Source organism: Thalassophryne amazonica, chromosome 7, assembly GCF_902500255.1.
Source record: "Thalassophryne amazonica chromosome 7, fThaAma1.1, whole genome shotgun sequence".
Taxonomy (NCBI): Eukaryota; Metazoa; Chordata; class Actinopteri; order Batrachoidiformes; family Batrachoididae; genus Thalassophryne; species Thalassophryne amazonica.
In genome coordinates, this window is record NC_047109.1 from 8178255 (window position 1) to 8202818 (window position 24564).

A 24564-nucleotide genomic window follows, 5' to 3' on the forward strand; every position below is an offset into this window, starting at 1 on the left:
TTAGAGTGCACCCTTATGTACACATGTCATGTTCTCATGAGCTCATCTACCCAAACTGATAGTGGTAGCTATTTGAAAATGACTTCATCTGGATGGAAACAGGCTGTGGAGAAATTAATTCCCACAAAAAATGTTTTGTCTCAAGGCTGCAGTTAGGCACGATTAGAACAAACTGTGTCACTCTGGGTCAGACAGAAACATGTGGCTATCAATCGTTTTGTGCAAACTGCATGAATAGTCTCTGGATTAAGCAAGGACACCCCTCTGAGTCTGGTCTGCTTGAGCTTTCTTCCTCAAATCATCAGAATTTTTCCTTACCACTGTCACCTGCGTGCTTGCTCGAGGTGTTGGTAAGGTTAGATCTTGCGTGTGTGAAGCGCATTAAGGCAGCTTTGTTGTGAGTTGATGCTATATAAATGAAATAAATTGAAATTGAATTTAAATTGAATTGATTTTAAACACACTATTATTTTGAACATAAATATATCGACCGATATTGTTTTTCCCAAAAGTACATGGCATAAACAAAGACTTTCCTCTAAAATTTGTTTTGTGTAGTTTTTGTTTATAGCCAAAATGCAGCGAACTCTGATGTCAACAGTCTGCTTGAAACAGAATCCGTCCAGGAGGAGTTAGACGATGCCGTTTGTCCCACACACCTTTATTTAGAAGTACTTTGTTGATTACTTGCACGCATGTCTGAAACGATTCTGCATCCCCTGGATATAAAAATCTGTGTCCTTTTTTTATTCATTATGGTTAATTCTTCTTGTATTTGAAAAAACAAGCTTCTTTACCGTGAACACAGATGATTTCGACGCTGTGCAATCTTCTTCCTGTTAGTAGATTCTTGTTTCACAAATGTGTGTTGGCAAGATGCTCAACAGGGCGCCCCCTGGTGGATAAACTATGCGATACAAACGACACTCAGGTTCACACAACTCAAGAATTGTGCCTGATTATTTTCTAAAAATAAAATAAAATTCAATACACTTTTCAGAAATGTTCTACATAAAATCCTTCAGGAACTGACAAAATGTCTCTTTGACACTGTTCAATTTATTGATGGAGAAACAGTTCATAGCCGTTATTCTGAAATTTGGTACAAGCAAATCTTGCAAACTGTTTGTGGTCAGGGTCACTTAGTTAAATAATTTTTTTCTCTAATTTTGCATAATGATTCTTTGGGAGGACGCCCACATGCAAGAAAGTGTACAATTCTCAGTTTATTGCTTTATCCTTAATTTTGCATATAAATTCTTTGGAGGGTTAAAAAATATCTGCTGCTTTTCTCAAAACTATACCGTGAATTTTTGTAAAGGTTTGTACAGACATTCCTTGGGTGACTGTCTGGCCATGGTAAGGTGGACTTTGTGATTGAATCCCCGTTGCCCCCCCCCCCCCCCCCCCCCCCCCAACCCCAGGACCCTCAGAATTTAAACAGTTTCAAACAAAAACATACCAATGATTGACTTAAACAGCACTTTCTCCATATTTGATAAAATTGCTTTCCTTCTCCCAAAGGACTTCAGGTCTCTTGACCCTGAATATTTATGACATTTTTAAAAGATTTTTTTATTTATTGACACATATATTGTCCATGAGATGAGTTTCTTTGTGATGTCACATCTCACGTTTTTTCTGGGACATAATCTGACATTAAGGGGAGAATTATTCCTGTGCACTCTTTAAAACGTCTCCTCACTGTCCGTTTTGTCCAGGCGGCCAGCTGTGGTGCACCACCACCAAGAACATGATGGAGGGTGAGGAGCTGGTGGCGTTTGCCGTGGACTTCGACTCGCGTCTGCAGGCGGTGAACCACATGTCTCTGAGCGAGGGCATGTACCCGGCCCGGCTCCTGGACAGCATCCAGCTGCTGCCGCAGCAGGCTGCCATGGCGTCCATCCTGCCCACCGCCATCGTCAACAGTGAGCGCCCGCACACAGACACAAACCGGTCGTGTTTTAGACGTCCACACTCACTCTCAAAGGAGCGTCGTCTCAGTCGGGCGTCGTAGATTAACCCAGATGAGTCTCTGCATCTGAGATAAGAGTGTTGACCTTCAAGTTCTGGGTCACATAAACACATAGTGGCTCAAACTAATGTGTTAATTGTGGAAAACACGCCTGATGCAAATAGTGTGTTTGTTTACTGAGCGAGGGCTATCTGGGTTCAGCTCAGCAGGGAGGCTTTTGTAAGCAGATGGTCCAGTGTTCTTGTTTGCCCTTGAGAAGAGCACCAACCCGCGCTAGCAGCACAGCGATATGCAGCAGCTGAGGATTTGCTCAAAAAGCCTTTTAACACCAGCTTTGAGAGTCAGAACTGCAGAAGTAAAGAAGAGGCAAGCGTGCGTGTGTGTGAGCGCTTTATCTTTGTGCGTAAATATGAAAGCAGTGAGTCCTGATATCGTATCCCCTTTGTCCTTTACCTGCGTCCTTCCAGAGGACATCTTCCCCTGCAAGGCTTGTGGAATCTGGTTTTCGCAGTGAGAGGAACCTGCAGGCCCATCTGATGTACTACTGCAGCGGGCCCGGGCAGCGGGAACCAGAAACGGTGCTGGAGGAAAATGACACGGGGCCCCACCAGACCCCCACTTTGTGCCCCTTCCCACAATGCAACAAGAGCTTCTCTGGAGCCCGAGCGCTGGAGATGCATTTGAGCAGCACACACACCGGTGGGTGGGCGTGTCCCATATGGGAGCAGTGGTTTTTTTTTTTACATATTACAAGGGGTATCCCCACCCCACTCCATGCAAACTCAATTAGGGGAATCAATCTGGATAGAGTTGAGAACTGAGAACCGATTCCAGCTGACAGCCAGTCCCAAATATTTCAGTCCATCAGACTCGTGGCCTCAGATATTCTGTCACGTCTGCCTGACAAAATCATACGTGTCACAACTGGCATCATGGCGTCAAACCACATCTAGCAATGACGTACAGTAGTGTTCAGAATAATAGTAGTGCTATGTGACTAAAAAGATTATCCAGGTTTTGAGTATATTTCTTATTGTTACATGGGAAAAAAGGTACAGTAGATTCAGTAGATTCTCACAAATCCAACAAGACCAAGCATTCATGATATGCACACTCTAAAGGCTATGAAATTGGGCTATTAGTAAAAAAAAAAGTAGAAAAGGGGGTGTTCACAATAATAGTAGTGTGGCATTCAGTCAGTGAGTTCGTCAGTTTTGTGGAACAAACAGGTGTGAATCAGGTGTCCCCCTATTTAAGGAAGAAGCCAGCACCTGTTGAACATGCTTTTCTCTTTGAAAGCCTGAGGAAAATGGGACGTTCAAGACATTGTTCAGAAGAACAGTGTAGTTTGATTAAAAAGTGATTGGAGAGGGGAAAACTTATACGCAGGTGCAAAAAATTATAGGCTGTTCATCTACAATGATCTCCAATGGTTTAAAATGGACAAAAAGAAAAACAGACGTGTGGAAGAAAACAGAAACAACCATCAAAATGGATAGAAGAATCACAGAATGGCAAAGGCTCACCCATGATCAGCTCCAGGTGATCAACGGACTGTCTGGAGTTACCTGTAAGTGCTGTGACAGTTAGAAGACGCCTGTGTGAAGCTAATTTATTTGCAAGAATCCCCCACAAAGCCCCTCTGTTAAATAAAAGACATGTGCAGAGAGGTTACAATTTGCCAAGAACACATCAGCTGGCCTAAAGAGAAATGGAGGAATATTTTGTGGACTGATGAGAGTAAAATTGTTCTTTTTGGGTCCAAGGGCCACAGACAGTTTGTGAGACAACTCCCAAACTCTGAATTCAAGCCACAGTTCACAGTGAAGACAGTGAAGCATGGTGGTGCAAGCATCATGATATGGGCATGTTTCTCCTACTATGGTGTCGGGCCTATATATCGCATACCAGGTATCATGGATCAGTTTGGATATGTCAAAATACTTGAAGAGGTCATGTTGCCTTATGCTGAAGAGGACTTGCCCTTGAAATGGGTGTTTCAACAAGACAATGACTCCAAGCACACTAGTAAACTTGCAAAATCTTGGTTCCAAACCAACAAAATTAATGCCTCACAGATGTGAAGAAATCATCAAAAACTGTGGTTATACAACTAAATACTAGTTTAGTGATTCACAGGATTCCTAAAAAAGCAGTTTGAACATAACAGTTTTGAGTTTGTGACATCAACAGCAGATGCTACTATTATTGTGAACACCCCCTTTTCTACTTATTTTTACTAATAGCCCAATTTCATAGCCTTAAGAGTGTGCATATCATGAATGCTTGGTCTTGTTGGATTTGTGAGAATGTACTGGTACCTTGTTTCCCATATAACAATAAGACATATACTCAAAACCTGGGTTAATATTTTAGTCACGTAGCACTACTATTATTCTGAACACTATTGTAAAGCGCCGGTGCAAACCGTGTAGGTTCAGTGATCATATTAGCAAGTTCAACACCACCTGTACCATATTACAGCTGCAACTAACATTTATTTTTGAAACAGATTCCTCTTGTCAATTATTTTTCTTAATTAATTAATTAATTAATTAATCTCAATTAATATTAATTGCATGATTTTTAATGAATTCTTGTCCACAATTAGTTTTTTCTGAGCCTGGTGCTTGGTTTCTGATTGGTTGAATAGTAAATTCTAACCAAAAATTCTACAAATATCTTTCAACCTTGCATTCAAGTACTGTCATTTATTTTGCACCTTAAAAAGAAAAAAAAATCCAGAAATTAAACAGGCAGTCATTGGGAAATATGAAAGAAAAAATCAATGATTCTCAAAGACCAAGATCACATCATCAGATGTCTGTTAGTTCATATTTTTGGGTTATAAATGTGGAATAAAAACACCGGATCTGCTGTAGTGGACTTCAGCCAAATAAACACCGAAACCAAAATAAAAAATAAATATTCAGTGACTGTTGTTAGTCGTTTTGGGGGAAGTTAAAGAAAATAAAGTTCTCTAGGTATTTAATTATCTACAAGTAAATAAAATACCAATATTAAGACTCCATCTTTATAAATTTATGTGCAGTTTAAATTTGACCAGACGGTAATTTACATTTCATGAGCACTTTTGTGAAAATGCTGACCCCTGTGTAATGCTTCATTGACCCCTACCTGGCTACAGCTGCCACCCTGGGGTGGCCTGCAAACATTTTGTGGTGTACTGAGGCCGGACAGTAAGTGTCATTAGTCCCTTCGAGTGGTAGAAATTAGGCCAAAATTGGCTTATGGCTCCTGGACTTCTACTGTGGATCCAGCACAGGTACATTTCCTGATGCGTGTATAGCAGAGAGTTAGCAGGTTAAGTTCAGTCTTCTTTTTAAGATAATGATTTCTTAAAAAGAGTTTTAAAAGAAAAAGTCACAGGAATAGAGTGACACGGGTACACGAAAAATACATGTCCCGCTGTCAGTCAGCTCTGCTGACAGTTTATCCTCAAGCAAAAAAAAACAAAAAACAAAATGTATATACGCAATGGAAAAATGCTCAGCATAATGCAAAAGTTGTTTGATGGTTTCTCCAGTTAACTCAAAAGGAGGAGTAGGAGGTGAGATTCTGAGCAGTTTCCCTGTTATCTCCTTCACAGGTGTCAAAATGGAAGAGAGCCTCCCTCCTGGCACCAGCTTGAAATGCACAATCTGTAACTACACGGCGGATTCTCTTATTACATTCCAGCATCACATCATGTCTCACCTGTCACAGGCGGCCTTCAGATGCAATCACTGCCATATCAGCTTCCAGAGCCACAGGGAACTCTTACAGCATCAGGACTTACATGGGCACGGCAGCAAACTTCACAGGGAAGGTGACGGCACTGAGCATTCCCCCAGGGGGCTGACGAAAGCCTCCAGCAGCAGCAGCAGCCCGCGCGAGCTGGCCAACAGGAAGGACGCCCTGCTGGGGAGTCCCAAAGGGGTCCTCAACAAGGAGACCAGCACAGACGGAGATGCCGACAAGGCTGAGAAGAAATCCCTGCTGTCGATTCAGAAGGGAGACGCCACCAGGCAGCAAAGCGAGTTTTTCTTACACGAGGATCAAGTCTGAGCCTTCAAGCCCCCGGCTCGCCTCCTCCCCTGTGCAGCATAACATGCCTACGTTTCCCATGGGCCCCTTCTTTCTCAGTTTGCATTCTCCCAAGACATTTCAGTAGTCCCTCAAGCTTCTGAGATTCTGGCGAAATGTCAGAGCTCGTTCATAGGAGGCTGCGCCATGGAGGTAAACAGCTACCCCCCCTGTCATCTACAGCCCTCTGATGCCCAAGGGGCCACGTGTTTCGAACTGCAATATCACCTTCAGCAATCTGGACAACTATTTGGTGCACAAAAAGCATTACTGTAACAGCCGCTGGCAACACATGGCAAGTCCCCCGACTTCTCAGCTCTGTCAGACAAGATCCCCGAGGCGGTGAGTCCCAACAGTGGCCACAGTTCAGTGAGCCTGTTGGCCGGCTGCCACCCCGCAGAGGCCGACAGCCACCTTATGCAGTCTGCCTGTTTGAACTCCAATGTTCTGGACATGATCAGTGCTGGAGCCAAAGGGCCTGATAAGGATCTAGCAGGACAGGTGAAGAAGGTTTCTACCCCAACCGGCGCGCGGACAGGCTAAATGGCAAGCAGCTGGAGGGGAAAAGCCCCAGTACAGGTTTGGTGGATAGTGACAATGACCCAACAAGACAACCTGTGATGCTTGCAACATTCACCTTCAGTCGTCACGAGACCTACCATGGTCCATAAACAGTATTACTGCCGCCACACGTCATGATCCACCCATGAAACGCATGTCCACCAACAAGGTGCCATCCATGCAGAGGACCATGAGAACCCGCAAGCGCAGGAAGATGTACGAGATGTGTCTTCTGCCCAGGACCACCAGAGGCCACATTTGGGACAGCCAGGTTTTCTTGGGGTTCCTCCAATGAATCCTTGTACATCCCAGGAAGCTGTAGAAAGTCTGGCCGACCGCTTCCACCCCCGCTGTGACATGTTCCCAGGCATGGTACCCAAACCACCTAGAGGCCTCCCTGACTGTCACAAAACCTATCCTGGCTCCAAATGCAATACTGTGCAGGAGCAGCAGAGGAGCTGGATGCTCCCATTGACCTCAGCAAAAAATGTTCACCAGTTCCTGACAAGACATGTAGCTCCCGAAAAGACTCTTGGACTATCATGAATGTGCAGTGTGCAAGATAAGTTTCAACAAAGTAGAGAACTACTTGGCGCACAAACAGAACTTTTGCCCCGCAACAGCCGCTGCTACTGCTGCAGCTGCTGCCGCCGCCGCTCAGCAACAACAGCCCCAGCAGCAGCAGCAGCACAATGAGACGGGCAGCTTGGAGCCGAACATCTTCCCCGAAGTGAAGACTGAAGCCACCAAAACCCTGATGATGTCTTTGATAAGAGTCCAGGCAAATGTGAGAAGAACGGCAACGGGAAGGTGATTGCTCAGAATGGAGGTATGTTCCCACCTCACCTGGCACCTGTGCCGGGACTAAAGCCTTTTGCTGAGCCCCAACTTATCCCGCCAAAAGAAGAGAACAAGAACGTGTTTCTACCCACTGCCTTTACCCTGGAGCAATAAAGAAGGTTAAAGGTCCTGAACAAATATCGCCCTACTTTGGGATAAAGGCAACTGATTATGTGAGTGGGGGCTCATTGATGCCGGGAGAGGCCATGTGAACAGGAGCAGAGTGTTAACGGAGTAGGAGCAGGAGAGACTGGAACAACTAGAGAGCAGGCTCAACAGCCTGCTGCTAATGGCTGCCCTCACCCTGGCAAGGAAGCCCTTCCCCTGCTGCCCAAAACAGGGGCATGGTCATCGTCAACGGGGGGCACAACACGGAGGAACGTTCAGGCACAGCTCCGCCACAGCAGGAGAACCCGTCCCTTACCTCCCAGCAGCAGATGGCCAAGCCCTGAATCCCTCGCCCACGTGGGCCACTGAGAACCAGCCCGAGTCCAATGAGAACATGTCGCCTTCCTCCAAGTCCCCGAATGAGGAGGTGGTTGCCCAACGCCACTAAAGGCGGTGAACGGCTCCGGTAGCGGCAAGTACTGCCGCCTCTGCGACATTCAGTTCAACAACCTGTCAAACTTTATTACCCATAAGAGTTTTACTGTTCATCACATGCTGCAGAGCATGTAAAATAAGTTGAGACGAGTAAGACGTGTTCCTGTTCGCGTTCCAACACCTTTTTCCTGACTTTTACTGCTTTTTTTCCTCTTTTGTTTTGGTACACTGTTGTGTCTGGAATAGTGCATCACGCAGTGCTAAACGCCTGCTTGTGGACAATCAAGAGAAGCTTCTTCTTTCGTTGTTTTAAGGACTTATAAAAAAAGAAAAAGCAAAACCGCTGGTTTAAAAAAAAGGGGAAAAAAAAAGAGGAAAAATTAATCAAGAATAATATTGGTGCCACGTTCACATTAATTTATTTTACAATCAGTATTAATAGAAGTAGTGGATCTAATTTAAATTCAAAATGAAATTTAAATCAGAGTTGTTTGTAACGTTATTGTATAGTCATTCTTGTGTAGCACTCACATTGTTTACACTGTAATGTAGGCTCAATGAAACAATAGACAAGACAAAATGAGATGCATTTTAGACACAAAAATAGCTACTGAGGCACTTGTGTATTCTTATTTGCTGTACCAGTTTCCGTATATGCCCAAAATGTCACTTGCAGATTAAAATTGAAGACTTGTTAGCCTTAAAAAAATAAATAAAATAAAACCTCCCCATTGGGGTTGATAACCAGGCACAACAATGCATCTCACATTTTGGCATATACACATGGCTTTGCATACATATGTGGCTGTTTGTCCCCGTCTCTTTTCTTCAACTCAGATGTGGATGTTTTCATGAGGATGGCAGCATTCTTGTATAGTACTTGTATTCTGTTTGATGATACACTTTGGTCTCCCTTTTTGAAATTTGCTCTCAATGCAATACTTTGTAAATGAGGGAACATTACTGAAGGCAGTATTATGAAATGGGGGCTGTGCATATAATATTTGTAACCCCACAGGGGGAAAAAACACAAAGTTATTACTCAAGAACAAGGTGGGTGGGAGGTCAGTGGGGATACTGATGTAAAATGTCATTCCAATGTCCTGATTACGGGGAGAAAATGTTTCTTTAAAAACGTTGTTGCTATGCATGTATATGGATGGAATTTAATTCCAGATCTGTTGGAAATTTTTATTTTGATGTCGGTGTCATAATTAAACTTAAATCCTCAGGATAATCCAATGCTGTCTGCTGTTTCTTTCATGGTAACAGGGTGTCCCAATCAAAGGAGGAAACACAGTTCCAAAATAGACACACAAGCCGATACTCAACATTTACAAAAACACAAATTAAGCTGATGAAATCCTGACTCAGCTTATTAGTTTCTATAAGTGAACAAATTAACATGAGTCCATGAATACATACCTGCACTCTGTGATCATGGAACAGCTGAAGCTGATGTGAGACAAACAGACTGACTGCAGCAGACAAAATCTATATTAAAACAGCCAAGTGGGCTCTGTGTGCGTGTGTATGGCTTTGATCCATCCATGATGGACAAACTGGGGAGAGTAGACATTTGGCATTTGGTACAGTAGTGTTCAGAATAATAGTAGTGCTATGTGACTAAAATTAATCCGGTTTTGAGTATATTTCTTATTGTTACATGGGAAACAAGGTACCAGTAGATTCAGTAGATTCTTACAAATCCAACAAGACCAAGCATTCATGATATGCACACTCTTAAGGCTATGAAATTGGGCTATTACTAAAAAAGTAGAAAAGGGGGTGTCACAATAATAGTAGCATCTGCTGTTGATGCTACAAACTCAAAACTATACCTGGTATGTGATATATAGGCCCAACACCATAGTAGGACAAACATGCCCATATCATGATGCTTGCACCACCATGCTTCACTGTCTTCACTGTGAACTGTGGCTTGAACTCTGAGTTTGGGGGTGTCTCACAAACTGTCTGCGGTGTTCACAATAATAGTAGCATCTGCTGTTGACACTACAAACTCAAAACTATTATGTTCAAACTGCTTTTTTAGCAATCCTGTGAATCACTAAACTAGTATTTAGTTGTATCACCACAGTTTTTCATGATTTCTTCACATCTGCGAGGCTTTCATTTTGTTGGTTTGGAACCAAGATTTTGCTTGTTTACTAGTGTGCTTGGGGTCATTGTCATGTTGAAACACCCATTTCAAGGGCATGTCCTCTTCAGCATAAGGCAACATGACCTCTTTAAGTATTTCTGACATATCCAAACTGATCCATGATACCTAGTAAGCGATATATAGGCATGTCTTTTATTTAACAGACTGACTTTGCAGGGGATTCTTGCAAATAAATTAGCTTCACACAGGCGTCTTCTAACTGTCACAGCACTTACAGGTAACTCCAGACTGTCTTTGATCATCCTGGAGCTGATCAGTGGGTGAGCCTTTGCCATTCTGGTTATTTTTCCATCCATTTTGATGGTTGTTTTCCGTTTTCTTCCATGCGTCTCTATTTTTTTTTTGTGTGTGTCCATTTTTAAAGCATTGGAGATCATTGTAGATGAATGGCCTATAATATTTTGCACCCTCTCCAATCAACTTTTTAATCAACCTACGCTGTTCTTCTAAATAATGTCTTGAACGTCCCATTTTCTTCAGGCTTTCAAGAGGGAAAAGCATGTTCAACAGGTTGCTGGCTTCATCCTTAAATAGGGGACACCTGATTCACACCTGTTTGTTCCACAAAATTGACGAACTCACTGACTGAATGCCACACTACTATTATTGTGAACACCCCTTTTCTATTTTTTTTTTCTTTACTAATAGCCCAATTTCATAGCCTTAAGAGTGTCCATATCATGAATGCTTGGTCTTGTTGGATTTGTGAGAATCTACTGAATCTACTGGTACCTTGCTTCCCATGTAACAATAAGAAATATACTCAAAACCTGGATTAATCTTTTTAGTCACACAGCACTACTATTATTCTGAACACTACTGTATTTTGGGTCAAGGATGAATGCTGCTAAAAGGGAAAGTTGATAGGACTAATATTTTTTGGAGAAATTAGCAATTTGTGGAGCCAAGTACAATAACTTGTACTTGGCCCCACAAATCTTAGAAACATGGTGTCTAACCAGATCCTTACTCTGGATGGCATACCCTGACCTCTAGTAATACTGTGAGAAATCTTGGAGTCATTTTTGATCAGGATATGTCATTCAAAGCGCATATTAAACAAATATGTAGGACTGCTTTTTTGCATTTACGCAATATCTCTAAAATCAGAAAGGTCTTGTCTCAGAGTGATGCTGAAAAACTAATTCATGCATTTATTTCCTCTAGGCTGGACTATTGTAATTCATTATTATCAGGTTGTCCTAAAAGTTCCCTAAAAAGCCTTCAGTTAATTCAAAATGCTGCAGCTAGAGTACTGACGGGGACTAGAAGGAGAGAGCATATCTCACCCATATTGGCCTCTCTTCATTGGCTTCCTGTTAATTCTAGAATAGAATTTAAAATTCTTCTTCTTACTTATAAGGTTTTGAATAATCAGGTCCCATCTTATCTTAGGGACCTCGTAGTACCATATCACCCCAATAGAGCGCTTCGCTCTCAGACTGCAGGCTTACTTGTAGTTCCTAGGGTTTGTAAGAGTAGAATGGGAGGCAGAGCCTTCAGCTTTCAGGCTCCTCTCCTGTGGAACCAGCTCCCAATTCAGATCAGGGAGACAGACACCCTCTCTACTTTTAAGATTAGGCTTAAAACTTTCCTTTTTGCTAAAGCTTATAGTTAGGGCTGGATCAGGTGACCCTGAACCATCCCTTAGTTATGCTGCTATAGACGTAGACTGCTGGGGGGTTCCCATGATGCACTGTTTCTTTCTCTTTTTGCTCTGTATGCACCACTCTGCATTTAATCATTAGTGATCGATCTCTGCTCCCTCCACAGCATGTCTTTTTCCTGGTTCTCTCCCTCAGCCCCAACCAGTCCCAGCAGAAGACTGCCCCTCCCTGAGCTGGTTCTGCTGGAGGTTTCTTCCTGTTAAAAGGGAGTTTTTCCTTCCCACTGTAGCCAAGTGCTTGCTCACAAGGGGTCATTTTGACCGTTGGGGTTTTACATAATTATTGTATGGCCTTGCCTTACAATATAAAGCGCCTTGGGGCAACTGTTTGTTGTGATTTGGCGCTATATAAAAAATTGATTGATTGATTTATCTAACCAATAAACAATGGATGTTGTGCTGCAATGCACAATGAGAGTTTCTGAAATCTTGATCCAGAATCCGGATCTGAATCACCTCAAAAAGTCAGTGGAGTCTTCCATGCCCTAATATCTATGTGTGGTGCAAATCTGGTGAGAATCTGTGTAGTAGTTTTGAAGTAATCCTTCAAAGCCTATATAAAGGGAAATCTTGTTCCAAATCCGGATTTGGATAAGCTACTTTGGTTTATGAAAAGCCACTTCGTACAGGACTTTGACCTTGATATTTTTTTCCAAGATAAAAATTTGTTGAATGGACAATTTTCAAGTTGCGCTGCTGAGGACTTCCGGTTACTGAGCCTCTCGCTCGCATATTGGCATCATTAGAAACACCAGCTTACCTGTTAGATTTCCAGGGAGTGAAATGGCCACTGGAGGCGAACTCCTCACAGTATCGGAAAGTAATTTTGTTGTTGTTGTTTTAACCCACAAGGAATGAGAAGGAGTGCTGCAGTGGTGTGAATATCGATGTAAAGCCTGGTCACACGGCACTAACGAAGGACACTGAAGCCAAAACGAAGAAATCTGGACTTACGTTGATTTTCAGAGACATTGTTTAACTGTCGTCCAGCTTCGTTCCTGTAGCTGGCGCTTCGTCAGAATTTTAAATCTGTTGAAAGATGTGAACGAATTCTGACGACAACCCTCAATCGTCCGTATTCCGTTTTGCTTTGTGTCTTGACAGTTCCTCATCGTTTGCGTAGTTCTCGTACCGTCAGCGTTCCATTTAACTGTCGTCCAACTTCGTCCAGCCTCCCAAGTCCGACGTCTTGTATGAACATTGATGATATCTGAAACAGATCAATAACTAAAGATCCACTCCAGCCACAGATGGCATGCAAACGTGCAGTGTGCTTCATTAGTGCCATGTGACCGGGGCTTCCTTCTTTGGAAAGTTCAACACCAAAATACCAACATTCTGGGCGCAATGAACATGTTTTCACTATTTCTTTGCACAACTGACATTGTTATTCAAGCATTCAAAAGGCTATTCCTACCACCACACAACTCCAACCAAACACGAGAATGTTTCTTGACAGTTGTGAACAAAACCGCGTTTCTCTAACTGGACAGAGCATGCGCATAGGCACTGTCTACTGACAACTTGAAAATCTCCCATTGGAAACTAGTGGTGGAGATTTGCACTCTACAAGCGCGGTGCTCTCGTCTAACACTGGTTTGTGTAACAGCTGTAACTGGTCCAATAGCACACTGATTAGTTCCACCTCTTCAAATGTCAGGAGAGTTAGAGATTGTGATTTGAACTATATGGAAAATGTGCAAATGACTAAAATAAATAAATCGGCTCCTCAAAGGGGCACACTGATTTGACCAACTGGATTGTAATCAGTCAGTGCAGACGTCCAATCAGTATTATGTATAAAATCTGTACCAGCTGAATGTTTTCACACAGTGTAGAGGCCAGTTTGTGAGCGCTGCTGCTGCTGCGTTCATGTACCTTCAGAATTACAGGGCAAACTCAGCCTGTTTGCTTGGATTTTTTTTTATCTGGGTGGGGGGTCAGCTTCGGTGGACCTCAGGCACCTTATATACGGAAGAATTAATCTTTTGTGTGAATACAATTAATTATTTTTGCCACAAGCAACTTGCTGAATTTGAAACAACCAAAAAGTTGTGTAATTTCCGACGGTACATGAACGCAGCTGCAGGGAGAGCAGCAGCTACTGTGTGCGCTTATTATGTTTTATTAAATACTAGCTGGGGTACCGGCACTGCCCGAGTTAACCTGTTTTAGACATAAGCCAAATGCCAATCATTTTAATCAAAACAATTGCCCAACTTTTGTTTTTGTAATGCTGATGTCTTCATAAATATAATAGTTAATGGGCTAAAGTTTGTCCACAGAACTATAAGAGGTGGACTCCCCAAACTAAGTGGAAATACTTGGTTAAAAGACAAACCACATTTGAAGTCTTTCATGCAGACTTGTTTTGCGCTCAAATTTATAACAAATTTACACACAAAAGGTAGGTAACAGTAAATGGAAATATCAATGAATCAAAATTGAGGTAGTGGTGTATTTCACTGTTTTTACATTGCAATTTTTTCAAACATAAAATGAATGTATTCAGACAGGAAGGCAAACTGGGTTGTACAGGACAGTCAGGTGCTTAACAGTTGAGAACATAAAGTAGCTGAAGGAAGGGATTAAATAAAGAGATGGCCAACACATATACAGGGCTGGAAATTTGAATCTGCAGTCATACCCACAGCCTCAGCCTAAGCATGTTGTTGTTTTGCTGAGTGTGCTGTGGCTGTGCTGTGCTGAGTGTGGTGTAGAAAGGGATTAAATTTAATTCAATTTTATTTATATAGCGCCAAATCACAACAAACAGTTGCCCAAGGTGCTTTATATTGTAAGGCAAGGCCATACAATAATTACGTAAAAACCCCAAAGGTCAAAACGACCCCCTGTGCGCAAGCACTTGGCGACAGTGGGAAGGAAAAACTCCCTTTTAACAGGAAGAAACCTCCAGCAGAACCAGGCTCAGGGAGGGGCAGTCTTCTGCTGGGACTGGTGGGGCTGAGGGAGAGAACAGGAAAAGACATGCTGTGGAGGGGAGCAGAGATCAATCACTAATGATTAAATGCAGAGCGATGCATACAGAGCAAAAAGAGAAAGAAACACTCAGTGCATTATGGGAACCCCCAGCAGTCTAAGTCTATAGCAGCATAACTAAGGGATGGTTCAGGGTCACCTGATCCAGCCCTAACTATAAGCTTTAGCAAAAAGGAAAGTTTTAAGCCTAATCTTAAAGTAGAGAGGGTGTCTGTCTCCCTGATCCGAACTGGGAGCTGGTTTCCACAGGAGAGGAGCCTGAAAGCTGAAGGCTCTGCCTCCCATTCTACTCTTACAAACCCTAGGAACTACAAGTAAGCTTGCAGTCTGAGAGCGAAGCGCTCTATTGGGGTGATATTCTACTATGAGGGTCCCTAAGATAAGAAGGGACCTGATTATTCAAAACCTTATAAGTAAGAAGAAGAATTTTAAATTCTATTCTAGAATTAACAGGAAGCCAATGAAGAGAGGCCAATATGGGTGAAATATGCTCTGTCCTTCTAGTCCCCGTCAGTACTCTAGCTTAGGAACTTTTAGGACAACCTGATAATAATGAATTACAATAGTCCAGTCTAGAGGAAATAAATGCATGAATTAGTTTTTCAGCATCACTCTGAGACAAGACCTTTCTAATTTTAGAGATATTGCGTAAATGCAAAAAAGCAGTTTTACATATTTTAATATGCGCTTTGAATGACATATCCTGATCAAAATGACTCTAAGATTTCTCACAGTATTACTAGAGGTCAGGGTAATGCCATCCAGAGTAAAGATCTGGTTAGACATCATGTTTCTAAGATTTGTGGGGCCAAGTACGATAACTTCAGTTTTATGAGTTTAAAAGCAGGAAATTAGAGGTCATCCATGTCCTTATGTCTGTAAGACAATCCTGCAGTTTAGCTAATTGGTGTGTGTCCTCTGGCTTCCTGGATAGATAAAGCTGGGTATCATCTGCGTAACAATGAAAATTTAAGCAATGCCGTCTAATAATACTGCCTAAGGGAAGCATGTATAAAGTGAATAAAATTGGTCCTAGCACAGAACCTTGTGGAACTCCATAATTAACCTTAGTCTGTGAAGAAGATTCCCCATTTACATGAACAAATTGTAATCTGTTAGATAAATATGATTCAAACCACCGCAGCGCAGTGCCTTTAATACCTATGGCATGCTGTAATCTCTGTAATAAAATTTTATGGTCAACAGTATCAAAAGCAGCACTGAGGTCTAACAGAACAAGCACAGAGATGAGTCCACTGTCTGAGGCCATAAGAAGATCATTTGTAACCTTCACTAATGCTGTTTCTGTACTATGATGAATTCTAAAACCTGACTGAAACTCTTCAAATAGACCATTCCTCTGCGATGATCAGTTAGCTGTTTTACAACTACCTTTCAAGAATCTTTGAGAGAAAAGGAAGGTTGGAGATTGGCCTATAATTAGCTAAGATAGCTGGGTCAAGTGATGGCTTTTTAAGTAATGGTTTAATTACTGCCACCTTAAAGGCCTGTGGTACATAGCCAACTAATAAAGATAGATTGATCATATTTAAGATCGAAGCATTAAATAATGGTAGGGCTTCCTTGAGCAGCCTGGTAGGAATGGGGTCCAATAGACATGTTGATGGTTTGGATGAAGTAACTAATGAAAATAACTCAGACAGAACAATCTGAGAGAAGAGTCTAACCAAATACCGGCATCACTGAAAGCAGCCAAAGATAACGATACGTCTTTGGGATGGTTATGAGTAATTTTTCTCTAATAGTTAAAATTTTATTAGCAAAGAAAGTCATGAAGTCATTACTAGTTAAAGTTAAAGGAATACTCGGCTCAATAGAGCTCTGACTCTTGTCAGCCTGGCTACAGTGCTGAAAAGAAACCTGGGGTTGTTCTTATTTTCTTCAATTAGTGATGAGTAGTAAGATGTCCTAGCTTTACGGAGGGCTTTTTTATAGAGCAACAGACTCTTTTTCCAGGCTAAGTGAAGATCTTCTAAATTAGTGAGACGCCATTTCCTCTCCAACTTACGGGTTATCTGCTTTAAGCTGCGAGTTTGTGAGTTATACCACGGAGTCAGGCACTTCTGATTTAAAGCTCTCTTTTTCAGAGGGCTACAGCATCCAAAGTTGTCTTCAATGAGGATGTAAAACTATTGACGAGATACTCTATCTCACTTACAGAGTTTAGGTAGCTACTCTGCACTGTGCTGGTATATGGCATTAGGGAACATAAAGAAGGAAACATATCCTTAAACCTAGTTACAGCGCTTTCTGAAAGACTTCTAGTGTAATGAAACTTATTCCCCACTGCTGGGTAGTCCATCAGAGTAAATGTAAATGTTATTAAGAAATGATCAGACAGAAGGGAGTTTTCAGGGAATACTGTTAAGTCTTCAATTTCCATACCATAAGTCAGAACAAGATCTAAGATATGATTAAAGTGGTGGGTGGACTCATTTACATTTTGAGCAAAGCCAATTGAGTCTAATAATAGATTAAATGCAGTGTTGAGGCTGTCATTCTCAGCATCTGTGTGGATGTTAAATCGCCCACTATAATTATCTTATCTGAGCTAAGCACTAAGTCAGACAAAAGTTCTGAAAATTCACAGAGAAACTCACAGTAACGACCAGGTGGACGATAGATAACAACAAATAAAACTGGTTTTGGGACTTCCAATTTGGATGGACAAGACTAAGAGTCAAGCTTTCAAATGAATTAAAGCTCTGTCTGGGTTTTTGATTAATTAATAAGGTGGAATGGAAGATTGCTGCTAATCCTCCACCTCGGCCCGTGCTACGAGCGTTCTGGCAGTTAGTGTGACTCGGGGGTGTTGACTCATTTAAACTAACATATTCATCCTGCTGTAACCAGGTTTCTGTAAGGCAGAATAAATCAATATGTTGATCAATTATTATATCATTTACTAACAGGGACTTAGAAGAGAGAGACCTCATGTTAATAGACCACATTTAACTGTTTTAGTCTGTGGTGCAGTTGAAGGTGCTATATTATTTTTTTCTTTTTGAATTTTTATGCTTAAATAGATTTTTGCTGGTTATTGGTGGTCTGGGAGCAGGCACCGTCTCTACGGGGATGGGGTAATGAGGGGATGGCAGGGGGAGAGAAGCTGCAGAGAGGTGTGTAAGACTACAACTCTGCTTCCTGGTCCCAACCCTGGATAGTCACGGTTTGGAGGATTTAAGAAAATTGGCCAGATTTCTAGAAATGAGAGCTGCTCCATTCAAAGTGGGATGGATGCCGTCTCTCCTAACAAGACCAGGTTTTCCCCAGAAGCTTTGCCAATTATCTATGAAGCCCACCTCATTTTTTTGGACACCACTCAGACAGCCAGCAATTCAAGGAGAACATGCGGCTAAATATGTCACTCCCGGTCCAAATACGTAAATAAATAAATAAACAGAGATGACCAACACACATATACAGGGCTGGAAATTTGAATCTGCCTGGTCATACCCACAGCCTCAGCCTACGCATGTTGTTGTTTTGCTGAGTGTGCTGTGGCTGTGCTGAGTGTGTGGTAGAAAGGGATTAAATAAACAGAGATGACCAACACATATACAGGGCTGGAAATTTGAATCTGCCTGGTCATACACACAGCCGGCTATTTTGGGGGTAATTTTCAGTTCAACTTAAAAAAAAATGGTACCAGTTTGTTGCCCATGTCACGAGGATTCAGAATATATATACTTTTTAGGGCTACATATTATAGTTCGGGAGTTTATCCCGGACAGACAGACAGACAGACGTATATAGATAACAATATGAGTGTATGAATGACAATCCAGCCCTTCTGTACATGTGGCAACAGGTAGATGATTAAGAGCTGTTCTGAAGGCATAATTCAGGTTGTGGATCAGCTGCAGCTAGTGGAAATAACCACACTGATCAGTTTACTGCTCTGATATATTAAGTCATCTTTACACTTATATTTATTCCCTGTTTTGACAGTTTTTTGTTATAAATCTCTCTCTCTCTCTCTCTCTATATATATATATATACATATATATATATATAGCTTAGTAACGTAATACAATGATACAGCAGTGACCACGGCACACCAGTTTCTTTTTTTTAACTGGAGCAAGACAGAGCGCATAGCTTGTCAACAGACAGTGAGGATTCTGATGATGGAGATGATCCCTCTTTTGCTCTGGATGAGGAACCACAGCAGGTGGTCCACCGACATGCGCACAGATCTCCACAGCTTCTGTTTGCAGTTTGTCCAGGACTCAGGCACTATGAGCTCCCATCCCAGTGCCGAGTCCTGGAACTCAGAAATACAGACACACACTGCTCCAGCTGTGGCTGCAGGCGCGTTTCGTTTAAAGCGTCAAGATCAATGTTACCTTCGGTTTTGTTTAGTTCCTCTTTCGTCCCTTTTGCGCTCTTGCTTCGCAGGCTATTTGGTAATAAAGCTCTCTCGTCCACCTTTTCTCAACGAATTGTGAATTTTTTACTTTTTTCCTTTCATTCAGTAATCATCGTGTGCCGTGTGACTGGGCCATAAGATGAGGAGGTGATTTTATTTCTGTCATATTTGACTTTTAACAGGATTATGCAAAAAAAAAAAGGAACTGTCCAGGGTGCTCCCCACCTCAGGCTTTATGACTGCTGGTTTAGGCTGCAGCCCCCCATGACCCTTAACTGGAATAACCAGGTAGTGAAAATGGACTGATGGAGGGGTTGGTGGGACATGGGACAAGAAAGGACACCTCAGTTTGGCGTGGATCTGGATGAAGGGGCAGATCCAGTATTTGTTTATTTCGTTCCTTTCTCTTTCTTTGTTCTTACTTTTTAACATCGTGAGATAAGATGTTTTTCTACTTTTGTGTCCATTTCTCAAAAACTACCAAACACATTTTGTGAAACCTTGCTGTAGGATGGAGTTTGTGCCAAACAGGACACGTAAATTATAAGGTGGCTGAAAAGGGAAGGAAGATCCAGTAAGTTTCTTCTTTTACTTTCCTTTAACCTTGCCAGATAAAAGTATTTTCTACATGCAGGGGGTGCCAAAGGAGGACACATTCAGTTATGCAGGAGATCTGAAGCAACTCAAAGCCCTCTGAAAGAGCTCCTAACTTTGCCTAAAATTTCCTGGCAAGGAATCTTAGCCTAAGAGATCCAAGAGAGGAACTCTGAGCAAGGAGGGGACAAAAAGCTCATCTTTGTGAGGAGGCGGAGTTGACCCCATTGCTAGGTATGACAAAGTCCTGTAAGAGCTGTGACTGGTTGTCACAAAAAGAGAAGGAGAAATAAAAAAGCCCCATGACACTGATTGTAAATTACCTAAAGTGCAGCTGTGTAAATTGAGCTCCGTAAAGATTGCAAGTCAGAGAGACAATCTCCTCCTGCTGTGGATGGACATCATCATCATCATCCGTGTCATCATGGCAGCCATCCTCAGGAGGTTCTGGGATTTGCCTGCACTTACAGATGATGTGTAGTACTGCACAGGCGTTTATTATTTTGCAGATCTTTACAGGCGACAGCCTGAGTTCTCTGTGCAACACGTGGAACCTCCGTTTCAGCTGTCCAATACCCCGCGTTTTCTTATGGGTCCTGTGCACATACACAGGGCCCAGCACAGCTTCAGTCAACAGCTGGAAATGGTAACTAATCAGATGGCTGAAAGGTATTTTAGGGATACATTTAGGGTGACATACGACACTCTGACTGCTCTTTAATTTAGCTTTCCGTGTATGTCAGTGTTAATTCAACAATATTTACATTACCAGTTATAATATAGTTGTGGTCTGGATGGAGGTGTTAAAAGCCAAGATCTGCATGGATAAGCACTGTGCCCTGACAGGTGGCAACCAGCTGGCACATAGTGTCTGTCAAACAGCTGTCCCAGGCCGCTCTCGGACAGTATTCTTGAATCATGCTTCAGCCTGGCCATTTGTTACGACGTCCAAAATCATATAGTCCACACTGAGTACAGTCTGAGTGTTGATGCTATGTTACCGCTTTCTGTTGAAATAAACGGCCTCATCTTTTGATGGTACAGTTATGTGGATATGAGTCTCATCAATTACACCACCAACTCCAGGAAAACCCACTATGCCCATGAATGCCCATTGTTGGCCTGCAACGAGTGAGCGAACAAATCGTGCAACAATACATGGCTGTGAAAGCGCAGGTGACAGTCGGACTGAGCGCTCTGCTGACAGAGTGACCTGTGACAGACACAAGGCATCTCTGCTACATTGTTGCATTTTTCCCATAGCCAAGTAACGCAATGTTGCGATGACCTTCATCTCTGGCAGTATTGTGTTACAGCTACAGGATTACAAGTAATCTCATCCCTGATTAGGTCATTTCCCTGCTCGATCCAGCCGGTAGCGTGTTATTAATTCACTGTCATTCAATATAGGGAGAATATTTCTCCTTCCTCTCTGTCTTTTCTGCCATCTTGTCTGCTTAAGACACTCTTAGCCTTCTTAAAGGTCCTCCCTACTCTTAGCAGTTTGGCACCTCAGGAGCTCTCTTGCGATGTCAGATGCATTGCGGATGACTTTATCTTACCAAGTGGAAATTCTAAGAATTGTCTAGGAATTTTGTTAGAATGTTGTCAGTTAGAGCCACTTTAGCCTTGGGATGCTCCGTGGATGCGGGTCCTGGAGAACAGAGTGGATCCAAGAATTCCCAAAGTGCTCCCCACTATGACCACATTGTGTGATAGGATTTTTTCTTTTTTTCTTTGGGCGGGGGGGGGTATATTTAAAGGGCCTTTATTGTCACTCACACTCTAACCACAGTGAGCCGCCACGGTCCAGCTGGAGATCAACTCCAGAGGAAGAGATGTTGTGTTGGTCAGGGATAGAGAAAGTGGGAGGAAACCACACAAACACAGGAGAACATGCAAACTCCACACAGGAAGGAACCGGACACGGGAGAATCGAACCCCAGACCTTCTTGTTTTGAGGCAAAAGTTCTAACCACTGAGTCACCGTGCTTCCCTTACATCATTTTTTTAGCGTTATCTCAGTAATGAGGAGACACAATCAGCATGATGAATCACTGATAGAGAAAATTAAAACATGACGCGTACATATTGTATAACCCCAATTTCAATGAAGTTGGGACATTGTGTGAAATGTAAATAAAAACAGAATACAATGATTTGCAAATCCTCTTCAACCTATATTCAATTGAATACACCACAAAGACGATATTTAATGTTCAAACTGATAAACTTTTTTGCTTTTGTGCAAATATTTGCTCATTTTGAAATGGATGCCTGCAACATGTTTCAAAAAAGCTGGGACAGGGGCAACAAAAGACTGGAAAGTTGATGAATGCTCAAAGAACACCTGTTTGGAGCATTATTCAGGTGAACAGGTTAATTGGAAAAAGGTGAGTGTCATGATTGGGTATAAAACCAGCATCTCCAAAAGTCTCAGCTGTTCACATGCAAAGATGGGGTGAGGATCACCACTTTGTGAACAACTGTGTGAAAAAATAGTCCAACAGTTTAAGAACAATGTTTCTCAATGTTCAATTGCAAGGAATTTAGGGATTCCATCATCTACAGTCCATAATATAATCAGAAGATTCAGAGAATCTGGAGAACTTTCTACTCGAAGCGGCAAGGCTGAAAACCAACATTGCATGCCCGTGACCTTCGATCCCTCGGGTGGCACTGCATTAAAAACTGACATCATTGTGTAAAGGATCTTACCCGCGTGGGCTCAGGAACACTTCAGAAAACCATTGTCAGTTAACACAGTTCTTCGCTACATCTACAAGTGCAAGTTAAACTCTACCATGCAAAGTGAAAGCCATACATCAACAACATCCAGAAACGCCGCCGCCTTCTCTGGACCTGATCTCATTTGAAATGAACAGATGCAAAGTGGAAAAGTGGCTGTGGTCTGATGAGTCCACATTTCAAATTGTTTTTGGAAATCATGGTCGTCATGTCCTCTGGACAAAAGAGGATGAAGACCATCCAGATTGTTAACAGAGCAAGGTTCAAAAGCCAGCATCTGTGATGGTATGGGGTGTGTTAGTGCCCATGTCATGGGCAACTTACCCATCTGTGATGGCACCATCAATGCTGAAAGGTACATCCAGGTCTTCGAGCACACATGCTGCCATCCAAACAACGTCTTTTTCAGGGACGTTCCGGCTTATTTCAGCAAGAAAATGCCAAGCCACATTCTGCAGGTGTTACAACAGCGTGGCTTCATAGTAAAAGAGTGCGGGTACTAGACTGGCCTGCCTGCAGTCCAGACCTGTCGCCCATTGAAAATGTGTAGCGCATTATGAAGCACAAAATACAACAGAAGCTGCTGAACAACTGAAGTCGTACATCAACAAGAATGGAAAATAATTCCACCTACAAAGCTTCAACAATTAGTGTTCTCAGTTCCCAAATGCTTATTGAGTGTTGTTAGAAGGAAAGGTGATGTAACACAGTGGTAAACACTCTCAAAATGAGCAAATATTTGCACAAAACAATAAAATTTATCACTTTCAACATTAAATATCTTATCTTTGTGATGTAGTCAAATGAATATAGGTTGTGAAGAGGATTTGCAAAGATTGTACTCATTGTTATATTACATTTTAAACAATGTCCCACCTTCATTGGAACTGATGGTTGTAGATTCCATCCATTTTTCTTCCGCTTATCCGGAGTCGGGTCGCGGGGGCAGCAGCTCAAGCAAAGCCGCCCAGACCTCCCGATCCACACACACCTCCCCCAGCTCCTCCAGGGGAACCCAAGGAGTTCCCAAGCCAGCCGAGAAAGTAGTCCCTCCAGCGTGTCCCTGGGTCTTCCCCGGGGCCTCCTCCCAGTGGGACGTGCCCGGAACACCTCTCCAGCGAGGCGTCCAGGAGGCATCCGGAAAAGATGCCCGAGCCACCTCAACTGACTCCTTTCGACGTGGAGGAGCAGCGGCTCGACTCTGAGCTCCTCCCGAGTGACCGAGCTCTCACCCTATCTCTAAGGGAGCGCCCAGCCACCCTGGAAACTCAACTCGGCCGCTTGTATTCGCGATCTCGTTCTTTCGGTCATGAGCCAAATCTCATGACCATAGGTGAGGATCGGAACGTAGATCGATCGGTAAATCGAGAGCTTTGCCCCCCTACTCAGCTGTCTCTTCACCACGACGGTCCGATACAGTGACCACATCACTGCAGACGCTGCACCGATCTGTCTGTCGATCTCACGCTCCATTCATCCCTCACTCGTGAACAAGACCCCGAGATACTTAAACTCCTCCACTGGAGGCAAGGACACTCCACCGACCTGAAGAGGGCCAAAGCACCTTTTTCCGGTCGAGAACCATGGCCTCGGATTTGGAGGTGCTGATTTTCATCCCGGATGCTTCACATTCGGCTGCAAACCGCCCCAGTGCACGCTGAAGGTCCTGATTTGACGAAGCCAACAGAACCACATCATCCGCAAACGGCAGAGACGAGGATTCTGTGGTTCCCAAACCAGACCCCCTCTACACCTGGCTGCGCCTAGTAATTCTGTCCATAAAATAATGAACACACCGGTGACAAGGGCAGCCCTGGCGGAGGCCAACGTGCACTGGAAACAGGTTTGACTTACTACCGGCAATACGAACCCAAGCTCCTGTTGCGATTGTACAGGGACCGGATAGCCCTTGGCAAAGGACCCCGGACCCCGTACTCCGGAGCACTCCCCACAGGGTGCCCCGAGGGACACGG

The 24564-nt window shown here is 42.9% G+C and overlaps 1 protein-coding gene across 1 annotated transcript in view; it reads left to right on the top strand.

The window, feature by feature from the left end:
* Positions 1–8354, top strand: part of zfpm2a (zinc finger protein, FOG family member 2a) — a 441796-nt gene extending 433442 nt beyond the window's left edge. Inside the window, 24 exon segments of the mRNA XM_034173808.1 lie at positions 1722–1928; positions 2443–2477; positions 2479–2674; positions 5586–5997; positions 5999–6111; positions 6114–6173; positions 6176–6216; positions 6219–6354; positions 6357–6590; positions 6593–6720; positions 6722–6745; positions 6747–6852; positions 6855–7003; positions 7005–7047; positions 7050–7072; positions 7075–7138; positions 7141–7362; positions 7365–7547; positions 7550–7668; positions 7670–7793; positions 7796–7878; positions 7881–7997; positions 8000–8102; positions 8105–8354. Of these exon segments, the coding sequence (XP_034029699.1) occupies positions 1722–1928; positions 2443–2477; positions 2479–2674; positions 5586–5997; positions 5999–6111; positions 6114–6173; positions 6176–6216; positions 6219–6354; positions 6357–6590; positions 6593–6720; positions 6722–6745; positions 6747–6852; positions 6855–7003; positions 7005–7047; positions 7050–7072; positions 7075–7138; positions 7141–7362; positions 7365–7547; positions 7550–7668; positions 7670–7793; positions 7796–7878; positions 7881–7997; positions 8000–8102; positions 8105–8145 (2963 nt within the window). The 3' untranslated portion in view covers positions 8146–8354.
* The last annotated feature ends 16210 nt before the right edge of the window (positions 8355–24564 follow it).